This window comes from Heliangelus exortis, chromosome 1 (genome assembly GCF_036169615.1).
Source record: "Heliangelus exortis chromosome 1, bHelExo1.hap1, whole genome shotgun sequence".
NCBI classification, from domain to species: domain Eukaryota; kingdom Metazoa; phylum Chordata; class Aves; order Apodiformes; family Trochilidae; genus Heliangelus; species Heliangelus exortis.
The window spans coordinates 17,612,674-17,634,495 of record NC_092422.1 but is presented as its reverse complement, the minus strand read 5'-3'; the positions used below and the strand labels follow the sequence as shown (position 1 = coordinate 17,634,495).

At 39.4% G+C, this 21,822-nt stretch overlaps 1 protein-coding gene across 4 annotated transcripts in view; it reads left to right on the top strand.

Moving 5' to 3' along the window:
• CRYL1 (crystallin lambda 1) overlaps positions 1-21,822 on the top strand; it is a 57,648-nt gene that overhangs the window by 23,093 nt on the left and 12,733 nt on the right. For 3 of the 4 annotated variants that reach the window (XM_071735332.1, XM_071735346.1, XM_071735341.1), the window contains exons 4-6: positions 3,690-3,851; positions 7,678-7,872; positions 18,274-18,379. In XM_071735332.1, coding sequence (XP_071591433.1) covers positions 3,690-3,851; positions 7,678-7,872; positions 18,274-18,379 — 463 coding nt within the window. The remainder of the gene's footprint in view (positions 1-3,689; positions 3,852-7,677; positions 7,873-18,273; positions 18,380-21,822) is intronic. The other variant, XM_071735356.1, reaches the window with a different exon arrangement.

Genomic DNA, 21,822 nt, shown 5'->3' with positions numbered 1-21,822 from the left:
AGTCAGCATGGATTTACCAAGGGGAAATCATGCTTGACTAATCTGATAGCCTTCTATGATGTTGTGACTGAATATATAGATGCAGGGAGAGCAGTGGATGTAGCCTACCTTGACCTTAGCAAGGCTTTTGACACAGTCTCCCATAACATCCTCCTGAGCAGGCTCGGGAAATGTGGGATAGAAGAGTGGACAGTGAGATGGATTAAGAACTGGCTATGTAATAGAGCCCAAAGAGTGGTGATCAATGGCACAGAGTCCAGCTGGAGACCTGTGACTAGTGGAGTCCCCCAGGGATCAGTGCTGGGTCCAGTCTTGTTCGACATCTCTATCAATGACCTTGATGATGGGACAGGGTCTTCTCAGCAAGTTTGCTGATGACAGAAAGCTGAGAGGAGTGGCTGACACCTCAGAAGGCTGCCATTCAGAAGGACCTAGACAGGCTGGAGAGTTGGGTGGGGAGAAATGTAATGAATTAGAACAAAGGTAAGTGTAGAGTCTTGCATCTGGGAAAGAACAACCCTAAGAACCAGTACAGGTTGGGGACTGAGCTGTTTGAGAGCAGCACAGGGGAAAGGGACCTGGGGGTGCTGGTGGATGGAAGGATGACCATGAGCCAGCAATGTGCCCTTGTGGCCAAGAAAGTCAATGGCATCCTGGGGTGCATTAGAAAGGGGGTGGTTAGTAGGTTGAGAGAGGTTCTCCTACCCCTCTACTCTGCCCTGGTGAGGCCACATGTTTTGAGGTCCTTTCCAACCTCTAACTTTCTAGATGCTGTAAATTTGAGGACAGAATTTGCTTAGAAAAGTCCCATGACATGAGATACAGTGCTGGGACAAAGAGGGGTCTAGGAGAGCTCAAGGTTGCTTTGTTCAAGGTTGTCTTTGCTTCCAGGAATTTACGTTATCATAGATCTTCATATAAAGATTGTCAGAAAAGAAACATTTTATTATGTTTTGAATATGCAGCCACCAGAATCTAATAAGGAGGTGGGAACTCATCACTGTGCAGCTGTGGCCTTCAAACTTCTTTACTCAGCAATTCCTTATTCTTGGTGACTACTGGCAGACTCCATGCTTGCTGTTGAGAGAGCTTGATGCTCCTTGCTCTTAGAAAAAGTGGCTTGCTTGTTGCTGAATGGTTGCTAATCTTTGGCTTTCCTTTTATACTGCCGTGCTCGTGTAGGACAATACACTGTGTTGCTGTGCTTTAATTCAAGCCATGTTTTGTTTCTTTTACCTCCAGTGCTAATAAATCCACAGCCTTGCCAGCAATTCTCATTGCTAGTGTAAGGAGAAGGTAATATCTGGAGGGGGTGGTGGGGTTTCCTAGAAGGTGGCACAGGTGAGTCTCTACCTGGGTATACCTGAAAATGGATAGGAAGAACCTGGGTAGATGCTACTATTTAAATAGAGGTAAAATCTTAGATGAGCAGGGACCTGTGTGCAAACACAAATGCTGGACAGCATTGTGGGAAAGGCTTGTACAAAAACACAGAGCCACTGGATTTAAGCAGATAGTACTCCCTAGGTTTCCATGTACTGGCATTTAAGGACTTGTGTCATATGAGTGCAGCTTTTTAATTAGGGGCAACTAGATCTCAATCAGCTTGTTTGGGTATAGTACATGTTGATCTTTTTGTAGTTCTTTAAGAGTTCATAGGCTGGTCATGTAGCTGCTGGGTGTTCTCTGAGTGTAATTAAATAATATAATGCCTGCTACCTTTAATCCTTTAATGCAGTACAACTCTTCCAGGAGTCGGTTTTAAAAATTAACAACTGTCATGTTCTGATCAGGCTGTTTTAAAAGGGTGTTTAATAAAGTTTAAATTGAAAGTCAGATAAGAATAAAACTTGTTCAGGTGCTCAGGCCTTGGAATAAAGGTGTACTGTTCACTGCAAATGAGAAGTGCGATCTTCTCTGCAAAAAGGGCATAGAAATATACAGTGTCACTTAAAATGCGTACAGGTTCATGGTAACCTTTTTGCACTGATTCTTTCAGCGAGACTGTGGTAGCTTTACAACTGTATCTTATCTGCTCACTGTTTGATCTTCTCTTTCTCAGGGTAAACAGAATAGCTTCAGACCTCTCTAGGCTCCGTAAGTGACAGCAAGTGAGGTTCCTGTTTAATGGGTGCTTTAGAGCTTCGTTTTCCCCATGTTCTTCAGGGAATTGGTGTCTCTGAGAAAATAATTGTGTGCTTGATGAGGACAGAAACTTTATTGCAGTGTTCCAACAACCTGAATACAATTGTGACACTATATTAGAAACTTCAAGCAAATGGCCCATTCAGAAACCTTATGTAACCATGGCAGGCTTGAGTTTCCAGCAGATTTGAGTTTGCCTTTTTGATTATCATCTGATGTGAGAGGAGGGTTAGGGTTTCAAGTTCACAATAAACCTATTCAGAGCAACTCTTTTATTAGCTTGAACAGTATCTGCAGAGTTCTTTTCGTCTTTGGCTTTCCTAAAAGAAAGTATTAAAACTTAACCAACACACAGGGATCCTGGAATTATAAGCAGAGTATAATTTTGTTTTGATAAGACTGTCCATTAGTTTGGACTCTATCTGGAGTTCTTAAATGACCCTGTTTATCTTCTCTGCATTGTGGAACTTTTAGTACTGTTCATGCAACTTGCTTATTTTTTAAGACCTCAGATTTGTTTTAACCCATTTACTGAGTTAAAAACTCTGGCCCTGGGCATTCCTGCCTAAATGTGTAGCCTTTTCCCTTGCACTTATGTGCAGTTCAGCATACCAGGAAGAACACAATGAAGTACTGAGGTGAGATAAGGTTAGAGTTGGAAAAGAGCAGGTGTTCTCTGTTTTTAAAGAAAAAGCTGAGGTTTTGTGAGTTCGGTATCCTGTTTGGATTTTTTTTTAACCCTTCCAAAAAACTCAGAAAACAAGATGGTTTTCTTCCTCTGTTTTTTTCTTGTAGTCTGAAGTCTTTCTTATTGATTGTAGGTAGGATCCACTGTAATTTTTTCCCATACAGTTTTTGCTCCCAGACTGGTGGACTTCTGCATGCTGTCTTTCAGATTGTGGCTCTTGGCTCATACATGTGAAATTTCATACAACAATGCAGAGCTGAACATGCTCAATAGCTTTGGAAGAAGTTCTGCTAGCCTGCATTCTACTTCAGAAATCATTGTCTGAGTTGAAATGCATGGAGATATATAAGCTTTTTAAGTCTGAGGGTCACTGGGTGATGTTTCAGTGCAGGTTCCAGAACTGTACCTTGAAATCTCCTGCCGTAGTTTTGGGGATTGTAAGTTTGTGTTCCTTTGAATGATACAGGTATTAATTTCTGTCTTAGAGAGAATACTGAATTCTGCCATATGAGATTCTCTTTGAAAAATGGAGACCAAGTCTTATTTCTCCATATTGTGTTATCTCTGTGCCTATGTTAAAGTCTGTATTTTTGACGAAGCAGAGTAATTTATTATGTCAAATCTCCTGTGGTGTGTGGTGGTCCCTCTTCTGATGTGGAAAAACTTGTGATTTCCGTTTCTGTGTATGTGGGAAGATATTTTTGTGTTATGTTTCACTGATGCCTCTAGGCTAATGAATACAGAAGTTTTGTGCTGAGTTCCTAGGTCTCAGTGTGGGATCAGTGAAGTCTGTAATATGTGGATAAATACTACTGAAGTAGAAGGCTTCTAATACTGATTTTTGTTTTTATTGCAGGAGTGTACACCAGAGAACCTGGAACTGAAAAAGAAGATTTTCAGTCAGCTAGACCTTATTGTTGGTGACAATGTTACCTTGAGCAGCTCGACCTCTTGTCTCTTACCCAGCAAGTTGTTCACTGGCCTTAAGCATGTTAAGCAGTGTATTGTGTCACATCCTGTAAGTATGACAGTATTATTTGTTTCTGTAGTAGCACAGGTGTTTAAACTGCATCTCAAACTCTTTCCTGTAGACTGAGAGATATAGAAATATTCCCTGGATATTTGTGTGCCATTTTTAGCGTGCAGGGGCTGGGATTTTCAGAAAAGCTTTAGTTTAGTCATTCTGTAAGCAGCAGCGTCTGCTAAACAGAGGATCCACATTTCGTGCTGTCAGCTCAAGGTATGTTCTGTGAAGCTGTTGTGCTCCTATTGTGTGTTGCTCAAACTACTGGCTCTCAAAATATAGTTTTGTTTTGAAGATAAATCCACAAAATTCCCTACTTTCTTTGTGTGGCATCAGTAGTCTTTTTCAAGTATCTTTTTTCAGCTGCTCTTGGGTAACAATAGGATCCAAACACTGAGATGCATGTGCTTGTGATTCTGGTTTCTTCAGAGTTCTGATGCAGAAGCAGTATACTTGAAGAGGAAAAGCAGGTGCATGAAATGGAACAAATAGTAGTTGGAGCTGAATTTGCGTGCTTTGTGACCAGCTGGGACAGGGAAGGGATGCAGAAATAGCATGACTAAAGGGTATACCAGAACCTCCAAAGGGCACCTGTGACCCTTTGTAGAGCTATAGGTGGGGCTACCAGACTGCAGTTTCATGCATCTGTCCTCATCATGGAAGAGCATTTTGTCTTGATCACTGGGGTATTTACTGCTTCTGATTTCCACTACTCATAGCTAATGATTTTGTTAGCCTATTGTTAGTCTCTTGTTTGATAGATCAGTTAAAAGAACTGTTGTAAGGAAGGTTTGCAGTATCTGAAGAAAGGTAGTGCAAAGTCTGCAATTTGGTAACTACTTCTTTTCTCTCCAGGATGTACCTCAGGGTATAAAGTAAGTGTCAGTTCCCTGATCATGCTTAGGAGTGGCAGGCTGAACACCAAAATAGAGCACTACTTTGCTGTAATGCCTGTAACTGTAGCCCAGAGCTGCAGTGTCAAAGCATTTGGTCAGTGTCTTTCTGATTCCCTTGCACCAGCACCATCACCATCGTACCATGGGATGAGTGGGAAGCAAAAAGAACAAAAGAAGTGGTTTCTTCCTGTATAGTTAGTTTTCATCTCCTTTTAATTTTATTTTTTAAGGGTTAAAACTTCAAAGTATGTATCTGTGCCTACGTTTACGCTTTCTCCGGTCTAAAACTTAAGAGTTCCTTATCTCATGTTTCCAGGGTTGTAACTTTCTGTAGTGCAAGAGAAGAGATAATGTCTCTTCTAGATTTCTGTGTTAGGTAACTGTAGCTATGATGTTGTTTTGGTGTGTTTTTTTTAACCAGTTCTTGCCCTAATCTCAGACTACTTGTCAGTCTTTGATTTTATATTACTCTTTCTTACTGTTTTCTCAACTCGGTGTGTACAAGTTGACTTGTTTGGTCTGAGCTGCAATGTTCATAGGAACCATTACTGTAACTAGATTTTATCAGATCTGGAAAGCTAGCTAGTTCCTGCATAAACATTTTCTAGGCTGCTGTTGTAAGGATATATGTATTTGCCAAAGCAAATACACTGGAGTGCCTTAAAATGTCTAATTGTTCTGAAATTACTTTGCAATCCAATGGAGACTATTTTCCTAGTAATCTCAGCTTCATTCAAAGGGGAGTGTACTGAAGAAGCTCTGAGCCAGTGTACTTTTTTCAGGGGCCTTGCATCTGTTATCAGGAGACATGCTTGCTTTGTAGTACTTGTTGGCTTTTGGTGTTTTCTATTTTAACCATGGCCTTACTAACACAACAGTAGAACAGTAAGAATGGTGGCTGCAGGAACCAAGCAGCTCTGGAACACACAGTGAAAACAAGTTTTGATATACCAGAAAAATTAAAAGCTAAAGTTGCAAAGCCTCTGGCAGAGGTGAGCATGTTGAGGAGAAATGAAATACCCAAAGAGTAGAAGGTCATCCCTGTGCTTAACATAGCAATAGGTTCAGCAGTTAGAATCACAGAATGCTAGAGGTTGGAAGGGACCTTGAAAGATCATTGAGTCCAATCCCCCTGCCAGAGCAGGGTCACCTGGGGTAGGTCACACAGGAATGCATCCAGCTGGGTTATGAATGTCTCCAGAGGAGACTCCACAACCTCCCTGGGCAGCCTGTGCCAGTGCTCTGTCACCCTCACAGTGAAAAAGCTTTTCTTTGTGTTTACATGGAATCTCCAATGCTCCAGCTTGCACGAGTTGCTCCTTGTCCTATCATTTGACATCACTGAGAAGAGCCTGGATCCATCCTCCTGACGCTTGCCCTTTACATATTTATAAACATTAATGAACATAATACAATTCAATTCCATAGCACAGCTGTAGGATAGAAATGCACACAATGCTTGTAGGTACAGCTGTCCTCTGCAAGCACTTTCAGGCAATCTGTTGGTGAAGGTCTTCCACAAGTCTTTCTCATGCCTGCAAGGTCACACAGCTGGAAGAAATGAGGTAGAGGCAATTGTGTGCCATTGGATGAAGTCCCTTGCTGTACAGGAAACTGTATAATCAAATCACCTTAAAAATCTATTGAGCCCTATCAGTTAGATTTATGGGGTTTTTTAACTCTATTACTCCTGTTGGAAGTTGTTTGTGTCTTCTAATTTTTGTTCCAATTTTATTAACCATTCATTAAAATTAACTTGATGTTTGTTGGCAGCTTTTGTGTAGCTTAATTCTTTCTCTGTGTTTACTTTGTCATATCCTTTCTTAGCTTTCATTTTATTAGGCTAAGGTAAGCTCTTTTGCTTGCTGAAGAAAGGCTTTGCAATTCTCTTCCCATTTTAAGAAATCTTCCCCCACGCCCAATTTCATTCATGTTTTACTACCTCTAGTGTATACCAACATCTGTTATCTCACTCTTATCTCAACTGTCTTCCTAAGTCTCCTCAGTATGCTCAGGAATACATCCATGCCAGGTTCATGAAATAGAATATTTCAATAAGGAGACAGTCAACATTAATCTTGGAAGAAATTTCTAATAGCCGCAGGCTTTCTTTCTTAATTCTTTCTCAAGAATTAACTTGTCCTCTTCCTGATTGGAACCTGTGATACACATGGGGGTCAGAAAAGCCTTCAGAGAACTTCTTGGTGCTATGATCTGAAAAACTTTTAGCTGTTCCTAGGATGTTCTTCAGAATTTTTTTGTCTGTCATTTAAAAAATACATGACAGAAAAGTCTTGACTTGATGAGAAAATACATTTGGGAATAGTCAGAGAGAGGCAATTTTTTTATTTTATTTTTAAGTAGGCAGAGTATTTGAAGGTAACCTGTTCTACAACTTTTCAAAATATCTTTTATGTGATATCTGCAACTGTTTAGCATATATTTACAGGAATGGGCCAGTAGCAGCTTATCTATTAGGTGCTGCGTTTTACAAGTGATGTTTAGCAATAATTTTGTTATAGAGTTCCTGAATATCTAGAAGGAAATGCCTGCTTTGTTTGGAAAGGCAGCTGGTGGCCCTATGTCTTACAGCAACAAACAGCCTGAATATTGAGATAACATTGGTTACTCAAGTCAGTATAATGTTTTCTAGTACTGTTGGAGTGCTATCATCTTTAGTGTAGCTCCATTAACTTTGCTGGTGTTTTAAGAGTTAGATTTAATGTGAGTTTTACTATTTTTAAAATTTTAATTAATATACCAGATTTTATTGAATTGGTGGAGACTTTTGGGGTCTGAAGATCAGGCTGACTGTGGTCACTGGAAAACAGCCATGCTAGCAACGATCTATGAAGATGCTTTATATTGACTTGTTCTGTTAATCTGTTAGAAGCTGACATTTTTCTCTTGTGTTGTTTCTTGAGGTAAATCCACCATACTTTGTGCCACTGGTTGAAATTGTGCCTCATCCAGAAACAGATCCTTCTACTGTAGAAAGAACATATGCACTAATGAAGAAGATTGGCCAATCTCCTGTCAAACTCAACAGAGAAGTTGAGGGGTTTGTACTGAATCGGCTCCAGTATGCAGTGATAAGTGAAGCCTGGAGACTTGTGGGTGTATGTATATTTATTTTTTCCCAGCTTACACACACACACTTTGCTGGTTTTGTAGATGTGACAAGCAAGATTGTGTATTTAAATTTCCTATAATTTTGTGTCATTTTTGTTGAACTCATAAAGATGAAATAAATATTAACGTGTAAATTAAAACCAGTAAGAATTGTCCATTATAAATAGCAGAGACTGAGAAAAACAAAGTTATATGATCATAACAACTATCTCTTACACTACTTTCTTTTCAAAATGCTGTCATTTTCAGGATAACCTAAAGAACAGTCTTTAAAGCACAGAAATCAAAACACTGATTTTGCTTTTTTTTTAGGTTGTCTCATAATTTCCTGTTGTTTTCTGAATGTTGCTGGCCTACTCTACAGTGGTTATGAAAATAATATTTTAAATGGTTTTCTCTTTGGCCTTTCAGGAACTGAACTCCTAAGTTCAACAGTTATTTGATAGGTGTAGTTAAAGACAGATTTCTCCTCCTCCCACCCATTCAGACTTCTAGCTGAGAATTCTTTGTTTGTGCCCTTTCAGCTTTTCCCACAGTTACCTGTCCTGTGCTGCAAAGTCTGATCTTTCATCAGGAAGAGGTGAATTAGGAGTCTATTGCTGTTCTATTGAGAAGATACTCAAATGGGCTTAAGTAGGGCTTACTTTTTTGTCACTGAGAGTGTTTTAATTTTTCAAGTTGTTTAAAAGCTAAAGATCTTGAAATTAAATTAATATTAATACATCATAAACAAAACAACTCTTTTTCCAAAGCAGTATCTAGCAACACAATATAACAGTATAAAGGAGGTGGTGAAAAAAAAGGCTTCTGTTATTAAAAAAGTTAATACAAATTCTAAAGTAAATGGTAAGAAAAATCCCTTCAGAAAGCTCTAATCATGTTGAAAGACATAGGATAGAAAGGATAGTAAGCTCTAAATTGTTTTTAAACCTTAATAACCCCAGATGAATAAAAGATTTTGAGAATAAAAATGTAAAAATTTCTACTAAAAATGTAAAGGAAGAGGGTAAGTTCATGGTAGAAAAGCTAAATGAATAGATATGAATGAATAAATAAAATAAATGAATGAATAAATAAATATGAATGAATAAATAAAATAAATGAACAATGAAGTTCATTGTTAAGAAAGTTTCCACACTAAACTTTCCTTAAAAGGAGAGGATCTGACACAGAACAAGTCATTCTAAGAAAGATTTTTGGAGCAGGAAAAGTAAATGAGCAATATCAGGAAGCACTTCCTCATGGGGAGGGTGGTCAAGTATTGGAATGGGCTGCCCAGGGAAGCGGTGGAGTCACCATCCCTGGAGGTATTTAAGGAAAGGCTGAACGTGGCACTTAGTGCCATGGTCTGTCTGATGTGGTGGTGTTAGGTTATAGGCTGGACTTCATCTCAGAGGCCTTTTCCAGCCTCAAAGTTTCTGTGATTCCATAAGAGCAGACTGTGAAGAAGAAATGGAACTTATCCTAGGATCTCAAAACTCAAATATGAAGTTAATGAAATCATGATTTAAGCATTTTTTTACATAGCAACTTGAGCAATGAGGGACCTGGGGATGTTGATGAGCAGGCAATGTGCCCAGGTGGCCAAGAAGGCCAGCTCCATCTTGGCCTGTATCAGGAACAGTGTCCAGCAGGCCCAGGGAGGTGATCCTGCCCCTAAACTCGGCCTTAGTGAGGCAGCACCATGAGTACTGTGTGTAGTTTTGGGCATCACAGTATGAGAAGGACATAGAGGTTCTGGAGAGGGTGCAGAGAAGGGCAACCAATGATTAGGGGTCTGGAGAACAGGAAAGGCTGAGGGAACTGGGGCTGTTCAGCTTGGAGAAGAGGAGGCTGAGGGGAGACCTCATTGCTCTCTACAACTCCCTGATAGGAGGTTGTAGTGAGACAGACACTGGCCTCTTCTCTCTGGTGACCAGTGATAGGACAAGAGGCAATGGGTTAAAGCTCCACCAGGGGAGGTTCAGGTTAGGTATTAGGAAAAACTTCTTCACAGAAAGAGTGGTGAGGCATTGGAACAGGCTGTCCAGTGAGGTGGTGGGGGCACCATCCCTGGAGGTGTTCAAAAGATGGGTAAATGAAGAGCTACAGTGGATGGTTTAGTGGTTAAGGGCTGTGTAGGGTAGACAGTTGGGCTTGATGATCTTAGAGGTCTTTTCCAACCTTGATGATTCTATAATACTACAGAAATGCAAGTTAGCACTTAGTCCAAGTTCTTTTAACAGAGTTCAAAGCATTGTTGGGAAATTGTGGACCAGGAAGTCTTACAATATGTAGGCATATTGATTCAATACCCTTGGTCAGCACACAGGTATCTAGGGAAGTAATGCCTCAAAAATATAGTAGGACTTCTTCATGTCTTTGAGAGGCATAAACTGAATTGTGGAAGTCACTGCTATAGAGACCTAGGATGCTGGAAATATGAATGAGTTCAAGGAACATTTAAACACACTCATGTTAGTGGAAAACCATGCAGAAGCAATCTCCAGCTGTCAAAGTCTCTGACAGGACTGCTGTGAGCTAAGGCAGTGTGTGTCATTGAAAGTATCACGCTTTATTTGTTCTTCAGTTGTGGAAAAAGCATAAGAACACTTCCCAGGCTGCTGTTGGAAAAGGATTAATTTGAGGTGATCCCTTAGTATGAACCTGTACCAACCCTTTTTATGTATGTGTTGGTATAGTAACAAAATAGTACTTGAAGCACCAAGAGCTAATGAAAGTTGCTTTTGTGGTGAATAATCAAAGTCTCCAAGTTACATTTTTGTATAATTTCATTGCAGGCAAACACACATTTAAACAACTTAGATGGCTGCATTTCTATTCCAAAAACCTGGACAAATAGCAGCTATCAAAGGTGTATAATTTCAACTGTGTTACTTCAGGCGACATTCTGCCTTTGAAGGGAGGAGAATCACTGAAGATAAGTGAGAGCTGTAGGCCTAAGGCAGTTTCAATGTTTCTACTGTTGTGCTGCCAACTTTGTAATTTACATTGCAAGTCATGTTCTTTTGGTGTTTCCACTTTCAAAGTGGGGAAAAATACTTCTTGCTTCTGATTGTTAACTCACTTTTCAATCTTTGTTGGTAAAAATGTCAGCTTCCCCACCACTTAGTCTTTGAGCGACTCCTCAAAATAAAATTTTAATCATATTTGATTCCTTGTGGTAAAAAAAGTTTTTCTGTTCTTTTCTAAGAAGCACTGGGGGTAGAAGATAAACAATATTAGCAGGAGGGACATATTTGCAAAGTATTATTGGCCAAAGTGACCATACTATTAATCTTTTTGTGCTTAGATATGTAAATTGCAGGTATTGGGTGAGGCAATCCAAGTCATCCTGGATGCAGAACATAGACATTCTTAGGAAATTAGTTAAGGACATTGTGGTATTTTCATGCTAATAATTCTGTATTGCTTTTAACTATTGTAAAGGAAGAATAAGACAGAACCATAAAACATAATTTCAAGCTGCTTGTTCTATTAGTGGTTCTAAAGGTCTGAACAAGTATCTTTTTATGCCTACAGTTACATGTCATAAATTGATCAGTGCTCCTGTTTCTGTTACAAGTTTTCTGTAATTTTACATGGTGAGCTTGAGAAAAATCTGTGCTGTTGCTGGAGGATCGTTGTGTTGGCACTGCAGTGTTTCAGTCTTTGGCACGTAACCAGGACACAGATATTCCAGAAATAAATTCTATGTGTGAACCAGGAAATAAACAGTAGTAGCAGTCTCCAAGCCTTTGGAAACCACTTGAAATTATCTTAAATCAGCAGCTTTATGTAAATAACTGTCTAGTTTTTGGAGGACTTTGAGATGCAAGCTTGAAACTTCTCCTCTGCATCCTCACCTCAGAAATGTTTATAGTAATGTCCTGTCTGGGTGCACTTCTGTGTGACCTGCCCTAGGTGATCCTGCTTTGGCAGGGAGGTTGGATTTGATGATTTCCAGAGATCCTTTCCAAGCCCTAACATTCTGTGGATGGCAGCAAAATGATCTTATACACGCACACACATGCACATATTTTTTTATCAAAGTTGCAACTTCAGACACCTCTGTGTGGACAGTCTTTGTTATTTGTGTGTGGGTGTTTGTGGGTGTTTTGGATTTTTTTTGTCAGAGGAGCTTTTTTCTAGTGGAAGCTTCTCTGAACATCACTCTGTATACAAAGCAACATGGGAAATGTAGCTGCTTGCTGGATGACATTTGGGGCTCACCAACTTCTTCCATGTGGGTTTAAGAGTAGGAGAGACTATAATACAACCAGATAAGGCCCTGCCAGCAGGTTGGATTCAAGCTCAGACTCCGTGTGGTGCTAAAATTGTGTGTGGGCATGGATGCTGGAACAGAGAGAGAAGCATAATTCATGGCAAAGTAATGAAGATAACATGAGAAACCTGTGTATTGGGATACAGTTTGTGTTTGCCAAAGGTGCTGGGGTCCCTAGCAGCATACACAGGGAGGCTGGGCACAAAATGAGTGAATGCAGGACAGGGCCTAACATGGGAGAGGTAAGTATGGAGTTAAGGTAGTGAAAAATTAGGAGGCCTGAAGGTTGAGATACCAATTTTTAGAAAAGTAGGAGAATGAAAAGTCATTTGGAGTTATACAGTTGGGTTCTGAGAACTTGGGCCATGTAGAGAATTAGGAATATGGATTTAAGGATGCAGAAGTTTAACTTTGCAAGAACTTTCTGCATCAGTTGTCTGTGTCCCCCCATGCTCATATTCATTCCATGAAAAAACAGATACCGGGAACACTCCAGTCTGTCTCTTTAGGTCATGTATCTGAGAACTTTGTATAGGATTCTGTAGCATGTGTGAGACTGACATTCTTGTTGGTTTCTTATTTATGTTTTTAATTCTTAGGTCTCTGCTAGGAGTGTTGCAAAACTGATTGTGATGCAAGTAAAAGATGTACTGTGAGACCATAGAATGTCAGGTTGAAAGGGAACTCAAAGATCATCTGGTCCAGCCTTTCTTGGTAAACACACTGTCTAGACAAGATGGTCCAGTACCCTGTCCAGCTGGATCTTAAAAAGTGTGCAATGCTGGGGAGACTGTTGAGGTTGAAGGTCATTTTTCCTCTCTTCTCAACCCTAAATTTTGCTACTACAAGTTCGAAATTGTTTGAATAATCTGTAGTCAGTAATAGGAAAAATACATCAAACTGCTTTCTCTGTTACTCCCTGTTACTATCTATTTACTTTCTCATGCATCAATTGGCAGTGGTTACTGGCATCTTATTTCATTTGTAACTCCTTTGAACAGAGACTTAATGCCTTTATCTCCCTGACAAGCACACTGTGCACTGCTTGCATGATTACTTTTGTACTTGTACCAGTACTAATACATTCTATAGCACCTTGGGATTATGTTATAAAAGAGCATTAGTTTAATAGGTTGACTTTGTCTTATTCTGAAGGTAAAGTTTTGGTTGACTTCATCCAGAAAATTACAACCAAAATGTTTCACCAATGCTTAAGATCAGAAGTCTCAAATGTTACTCTGAATAGCTAGGGCTGTCCTTTTACTATGAATTACTGAGTGGAAATTGATCTTGGAAATATTTTTCCAACATCACCTGGTATTTGCAAAGAGGCAATGAAATACAGTGGCAGAGATAATGAGGAGGACATGGCTGGTTTTCAATCCTGATCTAATTTAGGGTTTTCAGATGCTTTTGAGAACCTGCTAAAACTATACTGTATAATGGATTGTAGGGTGTGTCATAAGAATCTGCTTTTTTCTCTGTATAAGCTTTTCATACTGTCTTAATGTATTTTTTTTCTGTAAAAGTGGGCTTTCATTTAAAACTCATTGCAAAAGGCAAGAATGGGCAGCCCTGACATTTTTGTTAATCTTCTGGAAAATAAACAGCCACGGTTTAGCTATGTGTCCATTTTAGTTTGTTTTCAAAGCAATCAGGTAGGTTGGCTTCAGTCCCTAATTTTTTTGTACCTCTCCCTTCTCAAGTGACTGGCTTGGCAGCCATTAAATGCTGGCAAGACTTTTTTTAATCCCAAACTCCTTACTATTAATAATTGTATTATTGTGTTATCCAGAGGACTGTTCCAAAAGATCAAAGATAAGGTAGAGAGTTAAACATCTAGTTAACGTCTGGTTAAATGTCCCATAAAAGAGGAATATAATAAAAAGGTGTTTAAAGGGCCAGGGAGAAAAACAGTCTTGATACTAAGTGTTTCTTGCAGAGTGAGTTGAGCGAGGGCACAACAGAAGAAGGAAGATAAAGGCAAGCAAAGTAAGGAGGCATCAATTGTGTAGGACAACAAGTTTCTCAAACATGATGAAATGGAAAGAGAATGAGCTGGTTGAGGGATCCAGGAGAAAAGTCATATGCTTAAAATGACAGGACTGGAAAAAGATCTCATCAGGGTGTGGATGGAAGGGACCTGATTGAAGTGATAGTGAAGAGAAGGGTGTAACAAGTGCTGCAGTGAGAGAATGCATATATTAGTAGCAATCATTAAAAAAAAATTACTGGATTTGAGAGTTACAGAGGATGAAGTACAAATTTGGAGACACAAAGTGTCTGGTCCAGGAGAGAGTGGAGGCCAAAATAACTCTGTAGGCAGACTGGAGTGAGTAGGAGAACATGATGAATTGGTAGTATGGAAAAAAGTAGATTTTTTTTTTTTTGGCTATGTCACATTCAAGGTGATTGAAAACCAAGTCAGTGACAGAAGTTGCTATGTGGGTGTGACTCACAGATGTAAAGAGTGTTGATTAAAACCAAGCAGGTTGGGTCAGAGCCTGAAGTTGGAGACTTCAGAACTGCCAGAGTTTTTTTGGAAAGGAGAAAAGGGTCCTTGCATAGCAAGAACCATTAGTAAAGTACCAAAGAAGCATTAGGGCAATGTGGCATCACAGGAGATGGAAATCTTGAGGAAGATGAGATTGTGGTATATAACTGGTGCTGTAAGAAGTGTGAAGGATTCTGAGCCAGTATAGATCTGAAGTTTGGGCACTAAGATCACTGAAGATTTTGGTGGAATGTCTTTTAAATTACAATCTTAATTTTGGAGTTGTGAAAGCTTTCAGTGAACTTTAACACACTTCCTCTTCCCTCTGACAAGTGCTCAAAGGCAAGGCTTGCAAGAAGGGTTACCCAGGATGAAAAGGATGAAAAATCTCCTTGGGAATATTGTTTCACACCTAGACCTAATGCAACTGGGTTGGAACTCTTTGTTTACTTCTTAGCATAAACACTGATCCTCGTGGAAGACACTTTGCTGACCTTGCACCCACCCTGCTGAGTCATTCCACCTATTCCTTAACATAAGTGGGAGTAAGCTTATTCCCCAGGGGGGGATGGTGCAACTTGTTTCTCATTGATGTGATTCTAATTTCTGAAGAGAAAAAGTAAATGACTTTTCTTTAAGAGGGTTCGTGTGACAAGGAGAAACTGCATTTATATACACAGAATTATATACTCCACATCTGGAGGGATCTGTCGTGTTTTCCTTCTAGTAACTGATTCTTGCCTTTTAGCAGCTGTAGTCAAAAGGACAAGAGCAAAGCACTCATGATTATGAGGGCACCTGGTCCTCAAGTGTCATTTTGAAACTAATTTGATTAATTTGAAATTGATTTGCCATGATTCTGAAGTGTTTCAAGAAGCTGTTAACTCTTCAGCTTTATATTTATAGTTCTTTAACTGCTGCTGTGGTTCAAATGTTTGTCTGGAACTTGTGGTTAAGCTTTTGTCCACAAATCCATGTCAACCAGGGAAAAAAAAAATCACTCATCAAGCACAGCTTTACCAGCACAACTCATTGTTTGGGTGAAGCACTCCCAACAGAAGAGTGCTTTTGTTGACTTTGCTGATGTTGTTCATAGAAGTTGTGTTGCCATGTCAGGGGAAAAAATTTTTACGGAACATATGGTGGCCATGTTAGTTACGATGATGCTGGTCTGTAGTTGGAACACTGAGCTTTTCATTTAGTCCCTTCTTTATGCAGACCTTACTGTCTGCCTCTACTTTAGCATCCCTTAGCTTTAAGTAGAAGACAATAATGCTTCCTTCTCCCTGCCATATTTACATCTAATTAAATTGTTACCAGAGCTGTGTGTTTTGTATATAGTAGATGTTAATAATTACATTACTGTTTCCTTTCCAAGACAAGAGTTCAAAAGACCTCTGCAACAGGAATTTAGCCAGTCTTATTTTTGACAGGAGCAATGCCTACTAACAGATTGAGACATGAAGCTGAGTCTTATAAAAGGCTCTGCTTAAGCCTGAGATTAGGAAACTTGATGTCTTTGGCCAGCTGTAGAAGTTATATTGGTTCTTGGCTTATAACTTTATTTTAAAGTAGCAGTAGATGATGCAGCTAATGAACACAGGCAGATGCTGTGGGTGGAATTCATCTCACTAAAGATAGGATTTCTACAGCATATAGGCATAGACATCCAAGCTCCTTCCTCATCTTTCAGTCACTGAGGAGAATTGGGCCCTTTTAGGACATAACCCATCTTACCTATTCTAGAAGCTGAATTCCTTTTTTCTCTAGTGATTATAAAGAGAGTCAAGATGTCTAGCTGAGATGTCGATGTTTAAAACAGGTCAGGAGAGGTGTCTTGTATGCCCGTAACTCTAGCAGATCAATGTGATATGCAGGAACATTCAGACAGGGCCCTGTGAGGGGAAAATTTAGTAGGAAAAAAACCCTGTCTTTCACCAAGCAGATGAGTATACCTAATTATAGAACCCTGAGGAGAAGGACTTGGGAGTGCTGGTTAATGACAAGCTCAACATGAGCCAGCAATGTGCACTTGCAGCCCAGAAAGCCAACCATACCAAAAGAAAAGCATAGCCAGCAGGTCAAGGGAAGTGATTCTTTACTCTTATGCTGCTTTCATGAGACCCCCACCTGGAGTACTGTGTCCAGTTCTGCAGCCCTCAGCATAGGAAGATGATAGAGCTGGGAGTAAGGCCACAAAGATGATCAGAGTGCCAGAACACCTCTCCAATGAAGACAGACGGAGAGAGTTGGGGTTGTTCAGCCTGGAGAAAAGAAGGCCTCAGGGAGACCTTATAGCAGCCAGGTTGGATGGGGCTTTGAGCAACTTGGTCCAGTAGAAGGTGGCCCTGCCTGTGGACGGGGCTTGGAACTAGATGATCTCCAAGATCTCTTCCAACCCAAACCATTCTATGATTCTGTATTCTGAAGCTCAAAGAGGCCTGTGGAGAAAGAGTCATTGAGTGGGGACAGCACCTCAGGGTAGGGTGAGAAGGCAAATTAGAAGCAGTTCAGCATCCCTTCCAACTTCTTAATGTTAAGGAAATGTTTGCATGTCTCTGGGGATAAGGAGGACAAATTCTTGAAACGAAGGTTTATCTGATTATCCGATGGCATTGGTTAGAACAGGCCTTAGTTAATTCCTGTCTTTCCAGTAGGTTGAACACAACTTCATGTAATAAATACCATTCTTCTCCAGAAATCTGTTAAGGTAGTGAACTGTAACTTCTTTAAGCCTTTCTGTGCTTGCCCTAACCTGATGGGGATGGTGGCTTTCTTGTAAAGCTACCATATGGGTGGAACAGCACCTCTCAACTTTTAACAAGATAATGCTTCATTTTGCATGCTCTGAGACGTGAAGCTGGCAATAAACTCGACTCGAGAACCCAGGCAGGTTGAGGCTGGGTAGGTTGAATGTTCAGTGAATTTTGTGGGAGGGAGTGGCAGCTGCATTGCCTGTGAGTTTAGTCCAAGCCCTTTTTGCAGATGGCCTTAGGAGTAGTATCCACTGCTGCACCTCTGTTCTGCCAGTTTGACTCTGCCCAAAAATCCAGAACAAGGATAATTTGAAGGGCGGTGTGAGATGTTGCCAAGACTTCTGTGTTTAAAAGAGCTGGTAAAATATTTTGATTTGATATAAGCTTTTTTTATCATGTGCTATTACAAGTGTCATGTTTGGTCTGTGTTCTCTGATTTCCAGTTCCTAAGAAAAAAATACGCTGATTAGCATAAACAGCTCAGTTTAAGTTTAATACGTGAATTATTGTAAATAATAAATATCAGGCAAAGAAATGTGTTTACAAATAGTGCATATGGTTTGAAAAGTTGTATTAACATTTGGTTAAAAATACACTTTAAAAGATACTGTCAAAATGCATACAAGTGTATTTAGATTATGAAATCCAGCATCTTAGAGTTGTGACTGAGTGTTTTTATTGAGCCATGGGAAGGCTTGCATAAGAGATGAACATTTCTGGCAAACAGTTACGTTTCTGTTGCAAGTTAAAAGCTATTTCTTAAAAAAAGCCTTATTTGTTATTACTTCTTTAATCTTTCAGTTGTATGCAAAAAGCAGGAAATTTTGCATTAAAAGCAAACATTCACAAATCTTCCTTCATTTTTGCTGCCTAGGAAGGAGTAATATCTCCTACTGATCTAGACCTTGTGATGTCTGATGGACTGGGAATGCGATATGCATTTATTGGACCTCTGGAAACCATGCATCTTAATGCAGAAGGTAGGTAGTTTAAAATTATATGAATAAAAAGGGAAGGATTATGTTGCACAAGACTCTGGAAGCATTTGGTCACAAACCAGATTAGGATTGCTGCAACTATGACTCATCTCTCTGTCCTGTAATGATAAGAAAAAGAAAATTTGTCCAGAACTTGAGGCTGGATGGAAACAAATAGATATTGACTATCCTATTGTAAGTGATCAGGTGAAATATGCCAAACCATCAAAACACTAGCTGTGTACTTCCTTTTTTCCAAGATTTGTCTCAGAGCTTTGCAAACAGGTGCAAAGTGAACCCATACTTCAGTACTGTCTTGCGTGTCAGGGAAAGAAAGTATTGGAAAATTTCATCTGATAATCCAGTGTCAACAGAAACTTTTCTGTAGATGAGTGCTTTCCTACCCACTACCCACTAAAATTTGTAGCACAGGCTTTGTAAATATCACTTGGAGCTAGTTTGCTTTATGATGGCTTAAATTTTGAGTGAAATAAAATGGCTTCTGTCTGGAAAATACTGAGCATACAAATTTGACTTGACAAAGCAGTCAATTAACAGTTCAACATCTGATTTGCATAATCAAGACCGATTTTTTTTCAATAGTGTACATGATTCCCAGCTAAATAAAAAGTGAATTGCATAAAATGAAATAAAAAATACAGATCAAGATTACCAAGGCTTGAGCAATTCATTTAACAAAATGTGAAAACTTCAAGTAGTGAATATCAACTAAATAATTTTTAGACTCTTTATATTATGGTCTATGTCTTTATTCTGGTTTTGCATCATCTCTGACATGGTAAGACCATGTACAGGCTCTTCTGTCAGAGTAGCTTGCTAAACTGCCTCTACTGAAATGTAAAACTGAAGCAAAATGCTTGTTAATAACAAGAAAGTTTTAAACCCATTTCAAATCATACTTGTGAATCCTTTGATTTTTTTAAATCCATGTTTTAGACTCCTTAATTCTAAGCTAATACTTACTTGAGATGAATGAAGTCATGTAAGTCATCTGTGTTGGTTTTGTTGCTCTTCTTGGAGTGCCCATTGGAATTTTATGTTCCATCATGATCCATCTTAGCTTCCTTCTTCCCATCAGGAAGTAGTAATTGTTACAAAAACATTTTGAAATTTCCCATCTCAAACCAGTTTTATGTAACATATGCAACTGGTAGGTTTTATATTCATGGCAGAGATTATTCATCTCCTAGATTTAATGCTACCTTCAGTTGGAAATTTTAGTATTCCAGATCAGGGGAAGAAAAAATATGAAATATGATCCAAGAGACTGAGAAAACGGAAGAAGAGTCTTGTGGTGGAATTGCAAAATACCAAGCCAAAATACACGTGTAGAGTTATTTTAACATTATATAATAATTAAAAGTAACCCTAAAATAGCATTATTAGTATACTGACTGAGCCACTTATACTAAAAGCACCTTTTTGGCTTGTTCAGTAACTTGGATAATGAGAAGTATTGCTTCACTCTCAATCTTGCAGATGCATTATCTCCAAGTCTAGAGGTGCTCCTGTTCATGTGCTTTTGGGGTGACTCATTCTGTTCCTCTCATCAGAGAGAGTTTAAATCAAAACTGCTCATGTCAGGACACATAATGGCTTATGGTCATAATCCTGTGCCAGTGCCAGCTTCTTTTTGGTTACCCAGCATTGCTTCACTTAATGTGGAATAGTATGAACCTCCTCATGACTGCCCAGGACAGCCTGCTCTAGTGCATTGTACTAATAGTGTTTTGGGGGTTTTATCAGTGGAGGTAAATGGAGGTAGAGATAAGAAACCCACTCTGTCCTGTTTGGTAGCCTGTTAAGCAGCTTCACCATCTTCACATTAGCTACCTTTCTTTACAGCCATAAAATACTAAAACCCCACAATCTTAAACTCTGTTAATTAGTGAGGAAGGATGGTAGGATGCAGGAAGCATGTAACAAAAATAGTCTAGTCTTATTTGTGGGATAGCCTGGGAGGTGGATAAGTTTGTCTCTTTGTTTTCTTTTTTTTTTTTTTTTTTTTTTTGGTAAAGGTTTTGTGATATTTTTTATTTTTACAATAAAGAATATTATTCCAACAATTTTCTTCTGAAATCCATCAGTTTTGTTTTTCTGTGTACTTCAAGTCATCCCATGAACTTCCTATGTGCTAATGCCAGGTTTTCCCCATAGTTTTTTTACATCCTTTCCTCCATATTCATAAGTGGTCCTATTGAAAGCTATTATCCAGGCCACTCTGGGTTCCCAGTTAATCCATGCATGGATACGAACAATTTTGAATTTATAGCAGTGAGGCAACAGCTTCGAACATGCAGTAAAATAAGTGTCAAGTCATTAAAAGAATCAGAAGCAACAGCAGTCTAAGAACTGAGTTGCAACAAACAGGAAGGAAGCCACTTTTGAGGGGGGGTGGAGCACATCCAGTTTGCACAATATTATGTTGATTGTTAGTTTTGGTAAATAAAATCAACATTGATTTCAGCTTCATTAAGCTCTGTCTTTTTAGTCTGTCTCATGGCAGCACTGCAACAAATGCTGTTAAGTCTTTTACAAGGAACATCACTGAACTTCACTAGAATAATGTGGGATAATATTAGCAGACACACAATCTCCTTCCTGGATATGTACCTGGCTATATGTGAATATATAGAAGATGATCTATCATAGAATCATAGAATGTCAGCTTGGAAGGGACCTCAAGGATCATCTGGTCCAACCCTTCTAATATTATTATTTAATGATATGTCACCCCATCAAGCTGAGACTTAAAACTTTCCAAAGTGGGGGAATTCATCACTTCCCATGGGAGACCATTCCATTGTCTGACTGTCCTCATAGTGAAAAATTTTCCTCTTGTGTTCAAAGGGAATCTTACCAGGAGTAACTTGTCCTCATTGCCCCTTGCCTTGTCCACATGACTCCTTGTAAATAGGAAGTCTCTGTATTCTTTGTAGCTGCCATTGAAGTACTGGAACATCATAATAAGGTCTCCCCTAAGCCTTCCCTTTTCAAGGCTCAATAAACCCAGTTTTCTCAGCCTCTCCTCGTATGGCAGGTGCACTGGTCATTTGATAACTCTTGTTGCTTTTGTCTGGACCCTCTCCAGCCTGCCCATATCCTTTTTGTATAGCAGGGACCAAAACTGAGCACAGTACTCCAGGTGTGGTCTGACAAACACACAGTGTAGATCAGGATGATGACTTTTTTCATCTCTGCTGGTGATGCCCTTGTTGATGCAGCCCAGCATCCCATTGGCTTTTTTTGCCACTGCAACACACTGTTTGTTCATGTTGAATCTGTTGGCCACCAAGATTGTTATCTACCTGGACTCACGTGAGGCGTTTGATACTGTCCTGTATGACATCCTTGTCTCTAATTTGGAGAGATATGGACTTGACAGATGGACCACTTAGTGGATAGGAATTATCTGGATGGTTGCA